The sequence below is a fragment of the Cervus elaphus genome, chromosome 27 (genome assembly GCF_910594005.1).
Source record: "Cervus elaphus chromosome 27, mCerEla1.1, whole genome shotgun sequence".
NCBI lineage: Eukaryota > Metazoa > Chordata > Mammalia > Artiodactyla > Cervidae > Cervus > Cervus elaphus.
Genome location: NC_057841.1, coordinates 46,208,617 through 46,231,050, shown reverse-complemented (window position 1 = coordinate 46,231,050; position 22,434 = coordinate 46,208,617). Strand labels below are relative to the sequence as shown.

Here is a 22,434-nt window from a genome sequence, read left to right as displayed (position 1 = left end):
CCAGAAGGAGGCCTGGGCCAGCCCTGCTCAAAGTGGGCACACAAGCACCTCCACGTGCCCATGGACATCTTCTGGGGGCAGCAACGGACACACAATACAGGACGTCTATAAGACACAACCGGCTCCTCCTCCACCTGCTGTCAGAGCCCTGCTGCTCTGAGTCCACCACTGCTCTCAGGGCTCAGAGCGCAGATGAAAACTCACAGGCTCCCTTGGTCCCAGACTGCTTCCTGGGGATGAAATTAAAAACCTAAAGAAGAAACAAAACCAGGAAGTATCTGTGTTAAGACTGAAGGGGAGGTTTTAACCAAGAGGATGGGCAGTTGCTGGCCCACCTCTGCTCTCACCTGTGGACAACAACCCACGTGGCTGGCAGGTAAGATGTCCTGAGCTTGCGCACAGGAATGTGTGCACTGTCTCCGGTGTAAATGATGGGGTCAGAGCCCTCCCGGTGGCAGCTCTGCACATGCTCCATGATCCTCCTGCTCTGTCAGAAACATCAGCCATGACACCCACGCTACTGTACAACACCTACCAGCAATGGCCACAACTACTGCAATCAGGGAAGTCACAGTACGGGGGCAGATCCCTTCCCCTGGGTACCAATGGTACCTGATGGCTGTGCCCTTCTACACCAGTTCTGAAGTCATCCTGTTCACCTTTAACTTCAATAAATGCTCTCCTAAAATATACCATCAACCTCTCCCATGTGTCTGCACAGATAAGGACACTGCCCCACTCTGGAGAAAGGCAGTTTCTTTGGAAGGAAGCTTTCCTTTCTATTCTGGGAAACTAGCTAAAAGACAAAGGAACCAAGAAGGAATTGCTTAAGGCAAACAAAACTTTGTGATGGAGGAGAAGATTCAGAGAACAGAAACCCAGGAGCTTGGAAATAATTAGCAGAATAAAGTGATATTCTAATTTCTATATGACATCATATAAAAAAGACAAGTTCACTGGAAATTAAGTTTATTTCTGGATATACCAACTAAAACATAGGCCAAATTTATTCAGATTATCATCATCAATGCAAAAATAGAACTCTCTTCTCCCCTATAAAAGTTAAATACAAGGCTGTAGGCTAGATACATGATTATTTTAGTCAGGTCTTCAGTATTAGCTTGTCAAAGCAACAAATCTACAGTTATACACATCCAATTTATCATACAAAATATATACAAATGCGTAACTGTAGTGTAGAAAAAATGAAATTACCAAAATGTAACTTAGGTCAATTTACTTTACACACACTGGATTCTAGCTGATGCTTCCAAGAGCTTCCCCAATGAGTCGGACGGCGACACTCTTGCCTTCGTCTGTTTGAACAACGAGCAAAGCGTCAAACTTGCCCACGGACCTGGGCTTGAACTGCACGGGCATGTTGATGTAGTGCTGGGCTCTGCAGAGAAAAAGGGGTGTCAACATGACATAAGGGCACACAGAGGCCCCTAGTCACACGACGCCTGGTAGAGAGCAAGCCTGGTCAAGGAAACGGGAGCTGCAAGGCTTGGAGCCTGGTGCCATGTCTGCGGGAGCAGGAGGCAGCCAAGCCCAGGTTGCACGTGCCAGCGGCCTCCCCATGGCTGCAACCAACGTCTACTGGGGCTGGCAGGTTTGCTCCAAAATTCTTAGGAAACCTACTAAGAGTTTCCTTGAAAATTTATGATTGGATTCTACTTGAGGCATGTACAAGTATTATGTTGGCGGGTTTGTTTCTGCTCACAAAATGAGGTTCCAAAAGCTTCAAAAATACATCTTTATTCCTGAGGGGAATGAGATGCAGGCCCTTCCCACAGCCTGTTTCATGCCACCGACCTTTCGTCTTAATGGTTTTTAAGTGAAACCTCACAGCTTTCAGACTCTCCCCAGAGGGCAGGTCCCTCTGATCTCAGCCACATGTGTGCGGGCTCAGTAGAGGGACCAGACTGCACTTCTGTTTCCAGCATGTTTCCTGACCCGGCACAGTGGGCTAGAAATTCAGAAAACAGGCCAAGTATTTCAAAGCCCTTTTCCTGGATGTAACAAAATATACATATTGAAAGTCTGGGTCATTTTTCACCAATGCATTTACCTCATTTTTCCACATCAAACAAAGCTGCTTTTGAAGAACTGGTACCTATTGATGGCACTGACAAATGACAACTTTCTCTTTCATGTTAGCATCTTAATCCTCAGAATAATGTAATACAATCTGTCAACCTAAGAGGTTTCGTACCTTATGACTTACTAAAAAGCATTAAAATATCCAAAAATAAACCTTTAGATGATTCCATTATTAACAAAGTACAACATGGAATACAGAATTCTATATTTAACTGAGAAAGAATTTTTAAAAACATACTATGACAAATATGTATCACCTGCTTTAGATTCACACACTGAATAAACTGGGACGCAACCTAGGAAGAACCAGGGTCCACACAGCTCCAGCGCCAGCAGTGTGGTGACCAAGGGGGCTTTACACCCACACATACATACACACAAACACACACGGGAACATGTAACAGGAAAGCATGCTGACACAACGTGGAGATCCTCAGCTGAGGACAACTTTTGCAGCAGAGGCATGAGAGCCAGTGCCCGACGTGCAGAGGCAGGGCTGGCAGAGCTCCCACTCGAGGAGAGGGGCTTGTTAGCCCCAGGGAAGGTAGCCCCCTGGGAAAAACAAAGTGACCACCAGGGACTGGGAGGGTCTCCCCTGAAGCCACGCACATACAGTCCACCTGCTGAGTCCAGCACTGGCTCTGCACCAGTCCCTATAGCTCATAAGCCTCTCCAGTGGCCTCACCCCTGGGAGGAGTACAAGCCCCTACCTTTACACGGGGAGTAGCCCCACCCGTTTTTGAGAGGATTCTCAGGGAGCTACGGGAACAAGGCTCTACTTCTCCAAAGTCGAAAGAAGCCATCCTTACGTATGAAGAGGCCAGCTTGCCGCCTTCCTCTATGTAAAATCTAAGCCTATGCACATGTCACGAGGGAAGACTTTTCTACGACATAAAGAGTTTACTGGTTGAACAGATAAGAGTTACTGCTTTGCACTCACAGTTTTCTTATTCATATTTCACCAAGTTTATACCGAGTTGCTAATTATTAAAGTTGATGCTGAAATCTGTAACATTACATATTTATCCTAAGTTCCATAATGAAATGTATCAGAATAACTTCAGTACCTGCCACCAATAAAGTATAAAATTACCTTATTTAAATCTTTTTTCAAAGTATAAAAAGTTAAAGACATTTTAAAGTAATAACATGTTCAAGAGTATAAAGGAAACATAACGTATCTTATGAGGCAATTTGAAATGCTACCTTATGTACACTGTCCAAGTTTTGCTTCATTAAAAAATATTTTCTCATGTTTCTAAGTTCTCTTAGATGCTGTGCCATGACCTAGGCTGCACAGAAAAGCAATGAGTATTTCATTTAGGAAAGCTAAAAACGTTCTAGCACTGGAATGGCAAGTCATCATGTTCAACTGTATAAAAATGTCTACTTTGAGATGGCAAGAATGAACACATCTTAGATTTTAAAACTGTTTTTTAGGCAAATTGAAACTAAGCAAAATGCCATCTCACTGATAAAAAGTTACATGTTAAGAATGCTTTAAGTACCACCCCCATCACATCTACAGCACTGCAGGCAGCTATGCGTGAGGAGGAGGAAGAACTCAGGGACAGGAGGACAGGCAGCCAGGCAACCAGGAAGGAGGCTACCAGGGTCAGATGAGGAAGCTGACAGTGGCAATGTGAAAATACTTTGACCTGTTCACTGCCAAAACTACATTTGCATTTAGGTCATGTGGTCTCCTGTAAGGTCTCCCGGCTCCCAGGCAACCACAAACTGCCCGTGGACCTCCCTCAGCTAGTCTTCTCACAGCCTGGCCGGGAACAGAGACTGCTGCGTGTGATGCTACTAGTATTGAACAGAAACAGGTCTTTTCTCTGCAAAGGATCAAGAAGGAGCTGATTTACAAATTTCAGCTATAATAGTTTAAATTTTTAAAAAGTCTGTGAAAACAAATTAAGTGAAAAATGTGAAACTATAGTGTATTCAGGAATGAAAGCTGGAAAAGGAACGTTCATCTCTAGGTAGGTTGACTGCACCATCCTTCAGTCATAAAATGGGCAACAGTAACATAAGGCCTTTTCCCTGGTAGCTCAGCTGGTAAAGAATCTGCCTGCAATGCAGGAGACCCAGGTTCAATCCCTGGGTCGGGAAGATACCCCAGAGAAGGAAACAGCAACCCCCTGCAGTATTCCTGCCTGGAGAATTCCATGGACAGAGTAGCCTGGCGAGCTACAGTCCACAGGGTTGCAAAGACCCAGATACAACTGAGCAACTAACACACTGACATAAGGCCAAACAATTTAACAAGTTACTCTAAGTCCTGAGTCTTTATCAAAACTGTAGGTGAAGTGAATGCAAATTTTGTTTCTTAAAAAGCTGTTAGCTCTTCAAATAAATTTTTTTAAAATCTGAAGGTGTCTTAACGTTTTAAAAAAAACAAGTATTTTTTTTAAAGGTAAGTGCTCCTTGAAACAAAGATCTGAAGCCCCTCCAGTAAGCTCTGACAGGTGTATGCTGGTTTACACAAAAGTGTTCCATGACCCCTATGCTTCACACTTGAAGACACAATGCCTATGAAACACTGATCAAGCTCAGGGATGTGAACCAAGCAGACAGCAAACAGGAAGCAGAGTTATTCACTAAGGCCATTATGATAAGGTTCAAATTCAGATAACAGCAGTGTTCAGGACTAATCACTCACTCAGATCAATTTGTCCTCAGTTACTAAAAAGGGCCCCAACTGGGAATTCAAATGACTATCTGTTAACATCGAACTGCTCCTGCAGCTCAGCCTCAGCCCGGCAGAGCCAGCCTGCTCTAAGCACCCTGGAATGTCACCAGTCTCAGGCCCCCAGGGAGGGACCCACAGGCCAATAGGAGAGAAGAGCTCAGTGCAGAGAAGCGGGAAAGTTTGGACTGGGAGTGTTTAAGGCCGCCATTGTCCACGTTCTCGTTGAAGAGACTGGCTGGGAAAGTGCTAACAGAACTGTGATGCTCTGTCAATACCTGTGGGTCCTGCTGGGGCTTCTCGGGACCCCCAGGACTGCCTCTCATGTATCCTGAAACAAGTCCAGGCTGCCAGCACCTTTACAAATTAGGACACTGAGGCTGAGAGAGGTCCAGGTGTATTCACTGCTGACTCCGCACAACTTGTGCCTTTGGGCTAGGCTCCTAAGAGGCAGGTTTCCTAGCACAGAGGATGGAGGAACGGGGTTGAGTAGGGGAAGAAAGGATGAGGGGTAGAAGGAATGACTCATCTTCCAACAACAAGAGGAAGCGTAAGCTTCTGAGTCAGCGCTGCTAGGCTAGTAACTCAGCCAGTCCTCGATTGCCTGCAAGGGGCCTAGTTTTCACAGAATAGAACATGCTTCTAGGACCACTTCCTGATGCTAAAGTAAAAGAGTTTATAATAAAGTTTAATTAAAGATTCAAACATGAAGATAAAATTATTTTTTAGTTTTAAGTGCAATGCAACCCTAATGTTAAAATTGTGAATTTCAGTGACAACCCAGTTTGAAATTTCAGCCTTTACAGGTGTCATATGGAAAAATTAAATTAGCAAGACCCCAAAACAATTAGCAAAATTGATAGTACATACCTATCAATAATTACTTTACATGTAAATAGATTAAATGCTCCAATCAAAAGAGTGGCTGAATGGATACAAACACAAGACCAGCATATATGCTGGCTATAGGAGACTCACTTTAGATCTAAAGACATACACAGACTGAAAGTGAGAGGACTGGAAACAATGTTACAGGGAAGTAACCCAAGTGCCATCAACAGGTGAACAGATGAAGATATGGTGCAGACACAGTGGGATACACCCAGCCGTAAACAAGAATGAAATCTTACCATCTGCAACAACATGAATGGACTGAGAGAGTATTATGCTAAACTGAAATAAGTCAGAGAGACAAAACATTGAATGACCTCACTTACATGTGGAATCTAGAAAACAAAACAAATGAATAAACATAACAAAACAGAAATAGAGTCATGGATAAAAAGAACAAACAGGTGGCTGCCAGAGAGGATGGGGTACAGGAGGAAAGAAACAGGTGAGGGAGATGACAAGGCACAAACATCCAGTTCCAAAATAAATGACCACCAGGTATGAGATGTACAGCTAGGGAACACAGTCAGTAACTATGTAATGTCTTTGTGTGGTAATGTACCATCCTAGACTTAGTGTGGTGAAATCAGTTTGAAATGTACAGAAACAAAAACAGAAGTACAGTAACTAAGAATGCTGTAGGTCAATTACACTTCCCCCTCCAAAAAAAAAAAAAACAATGGTAAAAAGAGCATTAAAAGCAGCCAGAGAAAAAGACACATCAGGCAGAGGAATGAACACAAGGATGACAGTAGACTTCTTGTTAGAAACAAAGTAAGCCAGACAGTAGTGCAACAGGTTTATAAAATGGGAACAGGGGATAATACTGTCAGAATTATGTACTAAGCAAGACTGCCTCTTGGAAATGAAGGCAAGGGACTTCCCTGGCCGTCCAATGATTAAGACTTCGCCTTTTCACACAGGTGGTGCAGGTTAGATCCCTGGTTGGGAAGTTAAGATCCCACATGCCTTGTGGCCAAAAAGCCAAGACAGCCAAAACATAAAATAGAAGCAATATTGTAACAAATTCAATATAGATTTTTAAAAAAATGATAGTAAGATAAAAATATTTTCAGACATTAAAAAATGCATAGAAAAGAACAGATTTGTGGTTGGAAAAGTGGTAGGTGGGACTGATAAAAAGTACATCAAAAGTCAGAAAGTACAAACTTCCACTTGTAGGATAAATATGCACCAGGGATGTGATATACAACATGAAAAATACACTGAACATGTTGTGCTATTTATGAAAGTTGTTGAGAGAATATACCCTAATAGTTCATGTTGCAGGAAAAAAACCATTTTATTCTGTTTAATTTTGTATCTATATGAGATGAGAGTGTTCACAAAACTTACTGTAATAATCATTTCATGATGTATGTAAGTCAAATCATTATGCTACACACCTCAAATTTATACAGTGCTGTGTGTCAATTACATCAATAAAACTGGAAGAATATATATAAATACCTTAAAAATGAATAAAAACAAACACTAAAAAAATAAAATAAGCAAGGATGGTGAGAAAATGAGGCCCTGATTTAAGAACAATATAGGATTATTTCAAGAATTATACTGGAAAACAGAATAATAAAAGTTTTTCCAGTTAATCTGGGAAGATTTTTGTCCAAATTAGTAAAAACTTAAATCCTTGATTCTCAGTGTGATAAAAGCAACACCTGATGCAGAAATTACTATAAAGTTAATCATAAGACAACGAAGGTTCTATTTAAGTATACGGCTGTCAAAATACTGGGTAACAGGAGTCACACCCTAAGTCCAAACACTGCGCAAATCTGAGTTGTTACTCGCCACACACACCCACAGTCAGACTGTTTCCCCTGCAGGCTCCTCATCCCCTTCACCATGTGCTTAGTGCTCTGGGCGTTGGTGATGAAGACGAGGGGCTGTAACTGAGGGAGACCTCACAGACCTAGCCCCCAAGAGCAATCTTGGGGTCCTGAACACAAAGAGCTGCATCAGGATGAGAACACTTTATGATAAACTCACCTCAAAGAATATTTTGAATGTTTGACGTAGAAAGGCTCTCTGGGACTTAAAAACTTGAGCTGGAATTTAATATGAAACACTTTATGAAGTTATACAAGTTAGATATCTGTGCATATTTAAATCAACACACCATGCATTTGCTTATGTATACCCACGAGATGGGAAGTTAAAACAATAAATGCTCCTGAAAACACTTAAGGGAATTTTAGTGAGTTTACTATAGTTCTGACTGGAGTAAATGTTATCCAGAAATATGCTCATAGGATCATACAGAAGAAAACAAGAGCAGAAACTAAAAAATGAAAATATGAAAACAAATACTAGATAATTTTCAGACAAAGGATCATAAACTTCCCATGAGTTTCTCTTCAAACACAGTATTAAGGTATTTTAAAAATTAACTATTATACCTTAAATACCATCTATAAAACAATCTTCTAATTCTTAGGAAAATGTTTATCAAATAGTAGAATACATTTATTTTTCCACAACCCACAGCAGTATTTCCAACTTACCGAGTGTGTAATAAAAGAATTATTTCGCAAATTGACTTTCAACGTCCTTGACTCCCCAACTCTCGTTGGCAGAAATTGATACACATCTTCTGGGGCATAAACTCCACGGTGGGTCAGGTCAAGTTGCCTGCTATGGAGACAGGTTTGAAAGTTAACTATTTGCAATCTACAGAAACTTAAACTATTTGTATATAATAAATTATACAAAGTGTGGCTTTAACTTGTGTTTTCTCCCACATTTCAGTTAAAGTAGTTTTGTGAAGGTGACTGGCTGATCAGTATTAACACTGCTGGTGCCAGGAAGCATCCAGGCATGCCTGGCAGCAGCTGATATGGGCAGAAGAACCTCCTCTCTTGGAGAGGTACTTAACATGCTTTTCTTAAAAGCATCTTCCTCCAGAACTAAGTCAAACCTAAGTATGAGTTAACTGAGGACTATAAGGAACGTTTTCATGTAAGTTAGAAAGAGAAAGATGAATACTATATGATATCACTTATATGTGAAATCTAAAATATGACACAAATGAACATACCTACAAAACAGGAACAGACCCACAGACATAGAGAACAAACTTGTGGTTGCCAAGGGGGCAAGGTTTGGGGGAGGGATGGACTGGGAAGTTGGGATTAGCACATGTAAGCGTTTATATATAGAATGGATAGACAACAGGGTCCTACTATATAGCACAGAGAATTATATTCAATATCCTGTGTAAACCATATGGAAAAAAATGTATATAACATTGCTTTGCTGTACAGCAGAAATAAACACAATGCTATACATCAACTATACTTCAATAAAAAATTATTAAAAAAACACATCCCTGAAAAAAAAAATTTTTCATTAGGTAAAACATCTACATATTATCACTAAAGCTCTGCAAGCCACTGATATAACATACATTTTATAAAGTTTTTAAGAATCTACTTTCATACACTCTTTTTGGGAATGTAAAATGGAAAGGCTACTTTGGGAACATTTTTCCATTTAAGGTTAAGGTTAAAAAAATTCCTACCACATGACTCAGTAATTCTACTCTAAGACATTTTTACCCAAAAGAAATGAAAGAATATGTCCACAAAAACACACATATAACAATGTTCATTGCATCTTCATTCACAAGGGCTCCAAGTTGGAAGACACCAAATAACAAAGGATAAAGAAACAATGGTGACATGCCCCTGTGATGGGGCGTGTGAATCTACACGCAAAGGTACCCACCACAAGTGGACTCACCAACCCCAATGATCCCGACATCACCACCTAAGTGAAAGAAGCCTGGCAAAACCTGAGTGCAGGTGTGCATGAAATCCACAAAACTAAGGCAACATACAGAACAGAACAAACCCCAGGTGAGGGTGGGGGTGGGTGTAGAAGCCACATGAGAACTCCCAGATGAGACGAATTGGGAGTCAAGTCTCTACCTTGACTGCAGTGCGGTGACGCATGTCAATCACAGGTAAGCCACTGGGCATTTTGTCGAATGTGATTATACCTCAATAAAATACTGGGAAAAACTCATGAGAATGAGAGAAATAACATACCCAGGTATGAGGGCAGAAGCCTCGGATACAGCCTGTCTTCGGAGTTTAAGTAAATTATCTATTTTAATTAGCCTATTTGTGGAAATGCGGGAAATTCCAGGCTCACTTTCGGCTCTGACACTCTGTATAAAAAAAATCACAGGATGGAGGAGGAGAAATAAATACATGGACATTAACCCAACTGAATTTTACTACTTCCTAATTCTTAAAAAGGACACTTCAGATTTTTTAATTCCTTTAATTACAAATACTTTATCTTGTACTGTTTCTCTGTGTCTCACACACACATAAAACCTTACCTAATTAAGGCAAACAAAGATTTCACATAGCCAATAAATAGACACATAAGAAAACTAAGATGATAAGCAGTTACAGTAGAATTAATGGGATTATAATAAAACCAGGAACATACTTAGCTTTCTCAGGCCAGTTTTTGAGGCCAGTTTCACCTGGTGTCTTCAAAACACACCCAGTAATTTACTTAAATTCAGTGTAACACTCACATGTCCAGAGAGCTGGAATCTTAAGGTGTGCTTCAGGTGAGGCTCTTTAAGAGGGTGACATTCAACATCCCAAAACTGGGCATAGTCCCCTCTATCTCTGGGCAAAAACATGATGGAGACCTACAAACAACGCATCCAGGAGAGAAATTTAGACTCTGAACCTTACACACATGCACTCAGGTTACCAATTCGAAGTGTGGTATGAAAAAATTAAAGGGAAAAACTGTCTTTGTATTGATTAATTTTGCACTAATGGAAAAAGAATTTGAACGTTTTTAGTGGGCTTGTTACTGTACCTGTACCAGATCCAAGTATATTTTTCAAGTCAGGGAGCCCGATTCCTCCAGCTCTATCTTTCTTTCTCAAGACTGCTTTGGCTATCTGCAGTGTTTAGTGTCTCCAAACAAATTTAAAATTTTTTTTCTAGTTTTGTGAAAAATGCCATTGAATTTTGATAGGGATTGCACCTAATCTACAGATTGCCTTGGGTAGTACAGTCATTTTAACAATACTGATTCTTTCAATCCAAGAACACAGTATGTCTTTCTGTTTGCATCAGCTTCAATTTCTTTCATCAGCATCTCTTTCTTTTCAGAGGACAGGTCTTTTGCCTCTTAAGCAGGTTTATTCCTAAGTATTTTATTGTTTTTGACTCACTGGTGAATGGGATTATTTCCTCAGTTTTCCTTTCTGATAGTCTGTTCTCAGTGTACAGAAATGCAACAGATTTCTGTATGTTAATTTGGTATCCTACAACTTAACCAAATTCATTAATAAGCTCTGGTTTTCTGGTGGTGTCTTTAGGATTTCTTGTGTATAGCAAGATGTTCCAGTAAAACCCAAACGAACTTTTTGGCCAACCCAATATCCTGTCAAACAGAAACAGTGAGTTTTACTTCTTTTCCAATTTGGATCTCTTTTATTTCTTTTTCTTCTCTGATTCCCATCATTAGGACTTCCAAAACTATGCTGAATAAAAGTAGAGAGTGGTCATCCTTGTCTTGTTCCCAGCCTAAGAAAGAATGCTTTCAGCTTTTCAGTGTTGAGTATGATGTTACCTGTGAGTTTGTCATATGTGAACTTTATTATGTTGAGGTATGTTTCCTCTATGCCCACTTTCTGAAGAGTTTTTAATTATAAATGGATGTTGAATTTTGTTAAAACCTTTTTCTGCATCTATTGAGATAATCATACAGTTTTTATTCTTCAATTTGTTGATGTGGTATATCACATCAACAAATTATCATTTGCAGTCATTGAAAAACCCTTGCATCCCTGGGATAAATCCCACTTGATGGTGGTGTTTGATCCTTCCAATGTATTGTTGGATTCAGTTTGCTAGTGGTTTTTTTTGTTTTTTTTTTGACAATTTTTACACCTACATTCAGAGATATTGGTCTGTAATTTTCGCTTTTTGTGTGTGATTATCTTTGCCTGGTTTTGGTAACAGAGTGATGGTGGCCTTATAGCATGAGTTAGAAAGTGTTTCTTCCTCTGTATATTTTGGAACAGTTTTATAAGGATAAGTGCTAACTCTTCTCTAAATGTTTGGTAGAATTCACTACACTACAAGTCTACAGTAATCAAAATAGCATGGTACTGGTTCCAAAACAGACACATAGATAATGGAACAGGACAAAGAGACCAAAAATAAACCCCCATTTATGGACAATTAATCTGCAACAAGAGAGATAAGAACATAAAATGGAGGGAAAAAGTCTCTTCAAAAAAAAAAAAAAAAAGTCTCTTCAATAAGTGGTTCTGGGAAAACTGGACAGCTATTAGTAAATGTAAAAGAATAAAATTGGAACATTCTCTAACACCATATAAAAAATAAACTCAAAATGGATTAAAGACCAGAAACCATAAAACTCCTAGACACAGGCAGAAGACCCTCTGACATTGATTATAGCAGGTTTTTTTTTTTTTAAATCTGTCTCCTAAAGTAAAGGAAATAAAAGCAAAGTTAAACAAATGGGACCTAACTAAACTCATAAGCTTTTGCACAGCAAAGGAAACAATCAACAAAATGAAAAGACAACCTACTGAATGGAAGAAAGTATTTTCAAATGATATGACCAGTAAGGAGTTAATATCCAACATATATAAATAGCTCACAGAACTCAAAAAATCAGGAGAAGAACTAAATATACATTCGTCCAAAGAGGAAATGCAAATGGCCAACAGGTATGTGAAAACATGCAAAACATTGCAAACCAGCAGGGAAATGAAAATCAAAACCACAAAGAGCTATCACCTCACAATTGTCAGGATGGCCATCACCAAGAAGAATACAAATAACAAATGTTGGCGAGAATGTGAAGAAAAGAGAACCCTTATGCACTGTTGGTGGGAATGTAAGTTGGGGCAGCCACTGTGGAAAATATAGAAATTTCTCAAAAAACAAAACTGAACTACCATATGACCCAGCAGGGCTTCCCAGGTGGTTCAGTGGAAAGAATCTGCCTACCAATGCAAGAGACATGGGTTCAATGTCTGGGTTGGGAAGATCCCCTGGAGAAGGAAATGGCAACCCACTCTGGTCTTCTTGCCTGGGAAATCCCATGGACAGAGGAGTCTAGAAGGCTACAGTCCATGGAGTTGCAAAAGAGTCAGACAACTTAGTGACTAAACAACAATAATAACCCAGCAATTCCAGTCCTGAGTATTTATTCAAAAATAAATACATAAATAAAACACTACTTTGAAAAGACAGATGCACCCTAATGTTCACAGAAGCACTATTTACAATTGCCTAGATATGGAAGTAACCTAAGTGGCCATCAACAAGTGAATGGATAAAGAAGGTATGGTATGTGTGTACACGTACACACACACAATGGAATATTAGTCAGGAAAAAGAATAAAATCATGCCATTTGCAGCAACATGGCTGGATTTAGGGGGCATTGTGCTAAGTGAAAAAAGTCAGAGAGAGAAAGACAAATACTGTATGATATCACTTACATATATGGACTCTAAGAAATGCAAGTAAAAAATAAGCAGACTCACAGATGTATGGAACAAACTAGCAGTCACTGGTGGGAAGAGGTGAGGGGCAATATAGGAGTAGAGGATTAAGAAGTACTAACTATTCAGGCATAAGATAAAGTATTGATAGAAGGATGTATTATACAACATGAGGAATATAGCCAATATTGTATAAAAACTACAAATGGATTATTATCTTTAAAAATTGTGAATCATTATATTACATACCTATAACTTATATAACATTGTATCATAATCCAAATAAAAGAAATAGAAATACCTATGTTAAAATAGTGCAAATCCTTTAAAAAAGTTATTTTAGAGTGCAAGATCAGTGCTGATAGAACTTTTTGACTGGCTGGTTGACAAAACCACTGTCTGGATCAGTCCCCTGGAAGCATGTTCCCAGCACAGGCAACCGGGAGCCAGGTGACAAGCTCACACCAGATGAATGAGCACCAATCACACACCAAGCATGGTGTTGTCACCTAGCAAGCGTCCTGCCGCAGGAGCACAGTGCAGATTTGTGCCGCTGCCACTTTCGCAGGAGCCTGGCTATGAGCAGCACCATCCAGGTGGAGTGAACTCTTCTGGGTGGAAATGAGGCACTCCTGGCCAGTTGACACTGTGTTCCCACCAGACTGCTGTGAAAAGATGTCAGAACTCACCTTTTGGACACCATGGCCTTCCAGTACACCAGAAATAGGAGAACATCTGAATGCTGCATAAGTAGCTCTAAAAACATCTCCACTCTCATCAACTCCCTAAAAGATACCATTTAAACAATCAAATTAAAAAAAACAAAAAGTCAACAGATCAGTTCCACAGTGACACCATTGCTTTCACGGTCATCGAGGACAAACCTGTTTCCTGGAGACCAGGAGCACCCAGGCTCTGCTCACACCAGGCCTCATTGGACACAAACCGTCCTCCCACCCAACCGCAGTGCTCTATAACAGGCTGCACCCTTGTCGGAGGACTGCTGCTTCCTCAAGAACCCTGCTGAGTGTGCGTTCCAATACCCCCACGCAATAGCAGCACTTCATTTCCTGTCAGGGGGTCCAGCGCTATCTTTTGCACACATATTGTTAACATTATGGATCAGAACCATGATGGTCACACCAAGAAGAGAGCAGAAAGGCCATACCACATGTGACAACATGTGACCATGCATGCAGCTTATGCGGTGCCCACTGGCAGACACCACATGTGGGCACACAGGCTAAGACTCCCTGGCAAGCAAAGTTCAGCCCTGCCTCTAACACACAGCAGCACTCAGAACCAGGAGAAGGAAATGCACACACGTCTGGGATAAAATCTGTATATATTTTCAGGATAAAATTATATCAGATAAAAAACTGGGCTGAAGGAGACAGCACTAAACAAAGCAAGCACGTATTTTCACATACATTCTCTAGCCTGACTCTTAAAACCACCATGTGAACAAGACTGGGCAGGTTAGTTCCACCCACAGAAATAATAAAGTAAATGAAGCAGATTAACAAAAACCCAGTAATCTCAACCTATGGTCCTAATCCAGATTTTTAAACATCCTACATAAACATTAAAATGGGTATATTCAAGGCAATTATCACTGACCTTGACGTAAGGTGGGGCTAAAGATGACAGGTGCCACCTCACTTCCGTGTCACCGTGATTCTCAAGTTCCAGGTAATTTCCTATAAGGAACACATTTCACAACTCAAACTCTTTGAGAGGTAAGTAAGTAAACAAGCAGATCCCTATAATATGTGATAAATACTGTGACTACCTTACCATAGAGAAGAAATACAATCAGATCCCTTTGAGTCCAACAAAAAGGACACTATTTTCTAACCGTTCTGTTAGGTTCTAACAGAACCCAACTTTCTAGGTTCTGTTTGACAGATGCTCTGTCTTGTATTTTGACATTATTTTTTAAGTACTGTTTGACAGAGGCCCTATCCTGTATTAAACCAAAGGGAAAAGTTACTAAGGGACTAAATCATGTTCTTCATCACATACTGAGGAAGCTCAGAGGAGCTTCATACAGCACTTCACTATTCTCAGGCCCTAGATGGAGGGCTAGGTTGGGGGTGGGGGGTGTTAGGGAGGGAGGCAGAGCAGGCAGGGAGGCCCAGAACCTGCAGTCACAGCCTAAGAGATGAGGCCTGGCTCCACCACCTTCCTCTCCTCTCTGGCCACTAACTTAGCAGCAGCTCTGGTCAAAGATCTAGTGAGAGTTGGGAAAGGATGGCTCTGACAAACAGTCTAAGCCTCCTAGAATAGAGAGAGTTACTAACGGCCTAGTTTCAGATTCCCTGAATCTGAGCTGGTCATTGAAACAATTTCCGAGAACTGCCGATTTTCTCTTGAAGTTAACACTGTCTCGAACTACAGTTAACTAGGAGCCGTTAGATCCCACGTATCAACATTTGAAGACGTAACCTTGTGATACAATACCTGAGGTCTCACCAGGTTCTGTTGGAGGAAAAGTAACTGTCTTGTTTCTTAGCTCAACTTTCGTGGAAGGTGGTTTTGTTGCTGGTTTTACCAGATTAACTGCAGGCTCGGTTTCTTGGGAAAGGATTCCAAGTGGGCTGGAGGTCAAATGAGTGAAAAGTTCTTCTTGGGTCAAGTCTTCTCGAATTTGAACCCTCACAATTTTCTGAAATGAGACAAAGTGACGTTATTGTTGTTTTTTTTTAATTCCTATTTTTTAATCATGGTAGACAAAAGTAATGCCAAACAACTGAAACACTGATGAATTCAGAAAGTAAAGTCTATTCAGATCCCAAAGTATTTGACTTGATCTTTTTTCCCAACTCCCCTCTTTTTCAAAGCAGAATTTTCAAGTTAATGGCGGCTTCCAGGCCCTACTCCCCACTGCTGCACCAGGAAACTTTCTCAGCTCACCAGTGGAAAAATCTGCACTAAGTGCTCTAGTTATATAAGCTGTTTGGGCTGAAAGGGCCTCAATTTGATTTCTGGAATGTAAGTGCCATCAACAGGATTACAACACTTAAACTGCCAAAAAAATATTGATTAAAAAAAAAATTTTTTTTTAAGTACCTTCTGTCCATTGTCACAGTGTATATAGATCAAGCCACTCCACGGGAACATTGAATGTTTTGTGGATAAGGAGGAGTTGGGACTCACAAGAATTTGCATCTTACTCCTTAAAAGAAGAATTGAATACTGAGAACCAAGAATAGTGTAGACTGTAACAGCAGTAACCACAAGAGTTAAAACACTGCACCATCAATGACCACCAAGAGTTTCCCCACTGTTCAGAAAGAGCAGAGAACAGAGGTGAGCTCCCATGTGCATCTGATTTTATCTCAATCCCAGCTTGGTGACTGACAAAAAGCTGAGTGGTGTAAAGCCAAGAACCTGAGGGCAAAGCTCACGTGAAAATGGACCACACCACAGAAATGCATCTATACAGTAATTTGGACTAAATATTTCTGGAGAAAGACCACTACCATGAATACTCTGTGAGCTGTCACTGTCACACAGAGTAACTGGAATGGGGGTGGGGAGAAGAGTGCTTCTCTGCTCCCGCAGTGGGTCAGGTTTCTGTGCTCACTGTGCTCAAGAGCTATGGGATGACAAAGACTGAAATGTGGAGTGTGACCAGATCTGTCACTTAAGAGACACTACCAGTTACAGGAGAGATCTATACCCACATCCAATACAGCTGAGCTAACAGCTCTACATGAAGGGCCATGCACAAGTTGCTGTGGACAACCTGCCCTGTCACCTCCAGTTTTTCACCCATTAAGAAGCAAATACTTAACTCACTGCTTTGGTCTCAGAAGCCTGTCTCTGTAGTGTCCCTAACCTTACCTCAACTCAGACTTGGCCAAATAAACTCTTTTGAAGTGCATATGCCATCATTTTGCAAAAGCAAAGAAAATAGATTCCAAGTTGCTCTCTTGCAAAGCTGCTATTGCAAAATGTGAAGCAACTTTCAGGTGTGCATATTCTATGCCAGTCGGGACTGTTCCCACGAAGTGGAGAGCTGAGGCTTACCCCACCAATACCCGTGCTGCACAGAGAGGGCAGCTGCTCATCACCACTCGGCCCCCAAAGACTTCTTTTTAATCCTTTGTGGAAAACGGTTAGCTAGACTCTAGCTCAGACACAGCAGAAGTCAGGAAGCCATGTCTGTAAAATGGCAGAGTAAGCTGCCAGGCGCAAGGTGACAAGCCAGGACCACTGGGCTTTGGGGACCACCACCCTCACCCCGTGCATAGATGTATCCCATGCTGTAACTCTGTAGGCATAGCTGTGTCAGGAGATTCCACTCCAGGAATTCTCTCCCGCCTCTCAGCTCTTGACCCTCTTGGGCTGATACTGTAACTGGCAGTGGATGGGCCCCACCGCTAAGCAGTATGAGTCTTGAACTCAGTGTGTTCCCACAGAACCACGCACGGTGCTCTGTAGAGTCAGCACGCTGCAAAATCCTACTGAGAAAGTTTAAATGGCCTATGAAGCATGTGAATAACACCTAGTGGACAAGGAGGTCATACTTACTCTGGTGCGATAAACCCATGTTGTGGAGTCACTGTAAGGCAGTGTGCTGGCCAGTACAGCTCAAATTTCAGCAATCTAATAGAATTATTTAAAATCTGGAAACGTCCAGTTTTTGCTGTATCACCTATGACAGCAGATAAAACGTTACTCACATTTAGCATTAATAATAAAGACCAAGATTAATAAATAGCAAAAACAAATCCTACATAAATATACTATAATATCAACTTATTTTGCTTTCTCAACTGCCCCTAACAGAAATTTCAAATTCCTGGTAAAGCAAGATCTTAATTCAGTCTTGGGAACTACAAAGATACTGAATAAGATCAATACTGAGCAAAGACAAAAAAGGAAACCTGGAAATTGTTACCCTTGTGTTATCTTGGGCACAGACATAGGTACTAGGACTTCTTCCTACTCTGGACCAATGGTACCAATGCTAAGGGTAAGAGGCCAAGTGTCAACTGAGTTCTCAGGGTGGGAGGGAGGGCTGGCAGGAGGAAGGGTCTGTTCATGGGAGCTTGGCCTGGGGTTGGTGGCCTCATGTCAGGACAACACTCTGGTCTTCCCTACAAGAAGCTCTTCCCTACAAGAGCTTTGTGCTTTGTGCACAAAGCAGGACAGCCCGGATCCAAGACAGAGTTTCGTCCTGCCGTTGGGGACACACTCACATGAAGGAGCAACCAAGACCAGGTGCTCAGGGTGGACAGACCACACTTTCTCCAAGGCCGAGTTATCCTGAGGTGGGTGAACAGCTTGTGAAAGAAGGGGAGAACCCTGAGGACCCTTCACTGGCAAAACATCCAAAGAAATGTTACCACCATGTGTCTCACAACTGCCAGATTCACTAGAGAGAAAAGAGATTAAAAATGATAAAAAGCAGATTGTGTCATATTTTTGTATTAATTACCCATAAAACTGAAAACAGATAAAACTACAAGTGGCATTATAAACTGTATATTTTTCAGCAAATAAAAATCCTTAACATTGGGTATTAAAGTAATGTATAAAAAATAAAGTTCAGTATAGGTTAAATATTGTGTGTGTGTGTGTGTGTGTGTGTGTGTGTGTGTGTGTGTGTAAGTGCTTAGTCACTCAGTCATGTCCAACTTTTTGCAACCCCATGGACTGCAACTGTAGCCCACCAGGCTCCTCTGTCAATTGGACTTCCCAGGCAGGAATCCTGGAGTGGGCTGCTCTTTCCTCCTCCAGATAATCTTCCAGACCTAGGGAATCAAACCCCCATCTCTGGTGTCTCCTGAATTGGCAGGCAAATTCTTTACCAATGAGTCACCAGGGAAGCCAGGTTAAATATTACTAATCTTCAATTAGAATACACAACAATTTCTTCCCTGCTGTAACTTCTGCATGCAATCTGAAGTATCTTAAAAGATTTACTACAAAAATGCCCAATATTGAGAATTTAAGAAAAACAACAAAACTCTTCATGTATCTTTAAGTGAATAATAATAAGCAGCTTCACAATGCTAATAATACTAACGACTATAAGCACATTGCTGCCCGTGTCCGGGGTTCCAGGTTGTAGAGGAAGTGAAGGATGAGTCTGTGGATAAGTAGGTGCCCACAGGTGCTATGGGTACAGGCACAGGACCGGGGAGCAGCTCAAGGAACCAAATAGTGACAAGGGGACTGGTCCTGAATCCGAGTCCACCCTGAAACACGTGAGTAAGAGGGAAAAGGACACTCCTTCCTCAGAGTGGAAAGATAACTACAGAACGGAGAAAGAAAAGTGAAATCAGAAAATCACCAGTCAGCAGCCAAGACAGGAATAACATGGGTCAGGAAGCCATTCATCCTCCCTGGGCAAACGAAGTCTGGCAAGGTACAAGATCATCTACCATCTCTAAGTCACTTGCTGTAACACTCCTTCAAGATATTTATTAACTAACCTTACAATAGAGAAACTTGGCAAACACCATTTCAACAAAGTGATAAGAATCTTCCCAGTAGTGGGACAGCCAGCACTGCTCAGGACCACTGACGCTGCGCCGAGAAACAAATAGCATCACTCTGTGTGTCCTGAAGTTGACACTGAAATTAAGACTATTTCATTAAGTAATTGGCCTGCACTCTGTAAGAACAGCAAGGTCCCTGGCCTATGGCCTACTTTACCCCTTTTACCAGGAAAGCACAGGAGAAATAAAGAAAGATGGCTTGGTCAAATCACCTGTCATCTTGAAAATGCAAGATCCCACAGCAAACGCACTCAGGTCCTTACCTACAAAAGGCCTGACACAGGCAGCACCTGGTCTGTCTCCCATCGTCCGTGGTAAAGAAATATGAAACTTACTAATTTATGTGGCACAGTTGTTTGAAAAGATTCATACAGGTTACATAATTATCAAAGTATGAAATACTTTTCATGATCAAACTAGTTTCCTCCTGTGTCACATATCAATCCAGAACTTATGGATGTGGTGTTAAACCTGAGCTAGAGGGGAGAGCTGATGCTGCAAAGGTGACCAGGGATAGTCCCAGGTTCTCCTTGTTTCACCCCAAGTCAGCACCAAAGCTTCACTCTGGATAATGCCTTTGACTCTGTAGATCTTACTTGCTAAACAACCTTGTGTCTTCTCAGTGGTGAAAAGAAGACCAAGGAACTCTCTTTACTGAAAGGGAGCAAAGGGACAAGATAACCAAACACGTGTAATCTCAGATTCTGGACCAAAGAGGAAGTGGAAAGAGGCAGTGTCCTTTCTGTTGTTTGCCTTAGCTACACAGGGCACCACTGGGGAACTGGCAGGTACATGGGGAATCCACAGACCAGACGGTGGTCCTGGATCACGTCAGCGTCCTAACCTCGACAAGTCTGCCATGGCTATGAGGAGGTTAATTTGCAGCAAATTCAGGGCTGACTGGTCACCATGCCTGTGACTCAATCCTAAATACAGTGCCACATGTACATAAAGGAAAATAATAAAATGTTATCAACCGGGGAATTTCTGTACAGACAGTGTATGGAAGTTCTCTATACTATTTTTAAACTTTTCTGTAAGTTTGGAATTATTTCAATTTAAAAATAAAGCTGAAATAAACATTTCGAGACAAAAACCACAAAGTACAAGGGAAAGGATCAGCTCTACTATGAATTAAATAATCTTGAAATCTGGTGAAAGATGTTTTGTTAGTTTTACCTTTTGAATTCCAAGCTAGATTTGGCAGAAGGTGGAAGAAATTCTCTGCTGGAAATGGAATCTCTAAATTCTCCAATTACTGAAAGTATGATTTTACGCATGTTTCCATAAAAGAGCTGGATGTCACTGGGCCGCTGGGGAAGGTCATACACTGAAACAGAAAATAACGTGTGAAATACATGAATCTTCACACAATCACACCATTTACATATATTCTTGTACTTTCTTAGTTGGGGTCAGGTGACATTCAGATTTTGACCCTACAGATCAGCATCGATGACTTGCAGCCCAGGCTCTGTCCTGGACTTGGGTGACAACAGCACCAGCGCTCCATGGTGAGCTGTGACCACCTCCTTCCCCGCCCTGAACTGCAGCCTTCCCCTCCTGTAACATGAACAACAAGCGTCCTGCCCCCTGACATAAATTACCCTGCTCGGTTTCTGCAGCGCTCAGAGGCAGCACTGCCTCACTCCAGGAAGCGGCATCTGCAGCGTGGATCTGAGAGACCGCCTCGGAGACACTTAACCTCATCAAATCCAGAAACCAGGTAGTGTCAGCATAATTGCATGTATTGAGACTGATCAGACAGTTTATCTAGAGATAAACCCGTCTGAATGAACGCATACATACAAGAAATTTCAGAGAACATGCCTGTATTCTACATATAAATTAAATATTAAGAATTATATATTTTTTAAAATGAAACTTCAGAAAGAACACAGGAAGTACAAATTAAAATTTATATTAAGATATCTCGACTATAAAAGCCTAATTGTGAAATTATTTGCCACAATCATTACACATTTTGCAAAAGATCACTATGAATGCTTATCACAGTAATATGCTCAAACAAATGTTTTTCAAAACAATCATGTAAAAAGTTCAACTGCAACATTCTCATGGGGATCCGCTATACCAATTAACACAAAACCAAGTGGGCTGCGTTCCCCCTCCACCTGGGCAGCGTGCACAGCACCTCCAGGAGGCCAGTACACCCTGGGGTACATCCTGGTGACCGAGGACCCACCTGAAGCCCCCACTCAGCCCCACTGCAGGGGGGCTCAGGAGGTTACCTGAGCGCTCGGCTGGGTTTGTCAGCATGACCCTTAACACATCCCCTTCCAAATGCTTGCACACCAGCTCCCTCTGCCATAACACACCTCCCCAGGCACCATGGTGCACATCTTCTCTTCCTCACAACCGCTCCCCGCTCTCTCAGCAAGGCACACTTCTTGAAGCCCCTGAGCCCTACAAAGGGTCTCTGTCAGAACTTTCCTGCCGCACTTCCCCACCTGTCCTTGGTCTTTTAGCCCCCAGAGGCCAGAATGCCCACACGTTCCACCCCTGTGACCGTGCCCTGTACTCCCCACCCACCAAGTCCATCCAATCAGTCCTGTGGCTGAGCTGAGAGCTGCAGACACACATGGCCCCGTTCTCATCGGGGCTCACTGCTGCTGCACCATGGCGTCCAGGGCCCAGTCAGGTTAACCCTGCCACATGGCTTCTTCCATC

The 22,434-nt window shown here is 41.6% G+C and overlaps 1 protein-coding gene across 6 annotated transcripts in view; it reads right to left on the bottom strand.

Moving 5' to 3' along the window:
* Positions 1–952: 952 nt before the first annotated feature.
* Positions 953–22,434, bottom strand: part of CEP192 (centrosomal protein 192) — a 71,992-nt gene continuing 50,510 nt past the window's right edge. For 4 of the 6 annotated variants that reach the window (XM_043888885.1, XM_043888888.1, XM_043888891.1 and 1 more), the window contains 12 exons: positions 20,923–21,073; positions 18,439–18,614; positions 17,768–17,891; positions 16,301–16,406; positions 15,692–15,896; positions 14,849–14,928; positions 13,918–14,013; positions 10,260–10,379; positions 9,757–9,878; positions 8,212–8,341; positions 7,697–7,755; positions 953–1,399 (listed from right to left, as the gene is read on the bottom strand). In XM_043888885.1, coding sequence (XP_043744820.1) covers positions 1,258–1,399; positions 7,697–7,755; positions 8,212–8,341; positions 9,757–9,878; positions 10,260–10,379; positions 13,918–14,013; positions 14,849–14,928; positions 15,692–15,896; positions 16,301–16,406; positions 17,768–17,891; positions 18,439–18,614; positions 20,923–21,073 — 1,511 coding nt within the window. In that variant the 3' untranslated portion in view covers positions 953–1,257. The remainder of the gene's footprint in view (positions 1,400–7,696; positions 7,756–8,211; positions 8,342–9,756; positions 9,879–10,259; positions 10,380–13,917; positions 14,014–14,848; positions 14,929–15,691; positions 15,897–16,300; positions 16,407–17,767; positions 17,892–18,438; positions 18,615–20,922; positions 21,074–22,434) is intronic. The other 2 variants (XM_043888887.1, XM_043888890.1) reach the window with 1 other exon arrangement.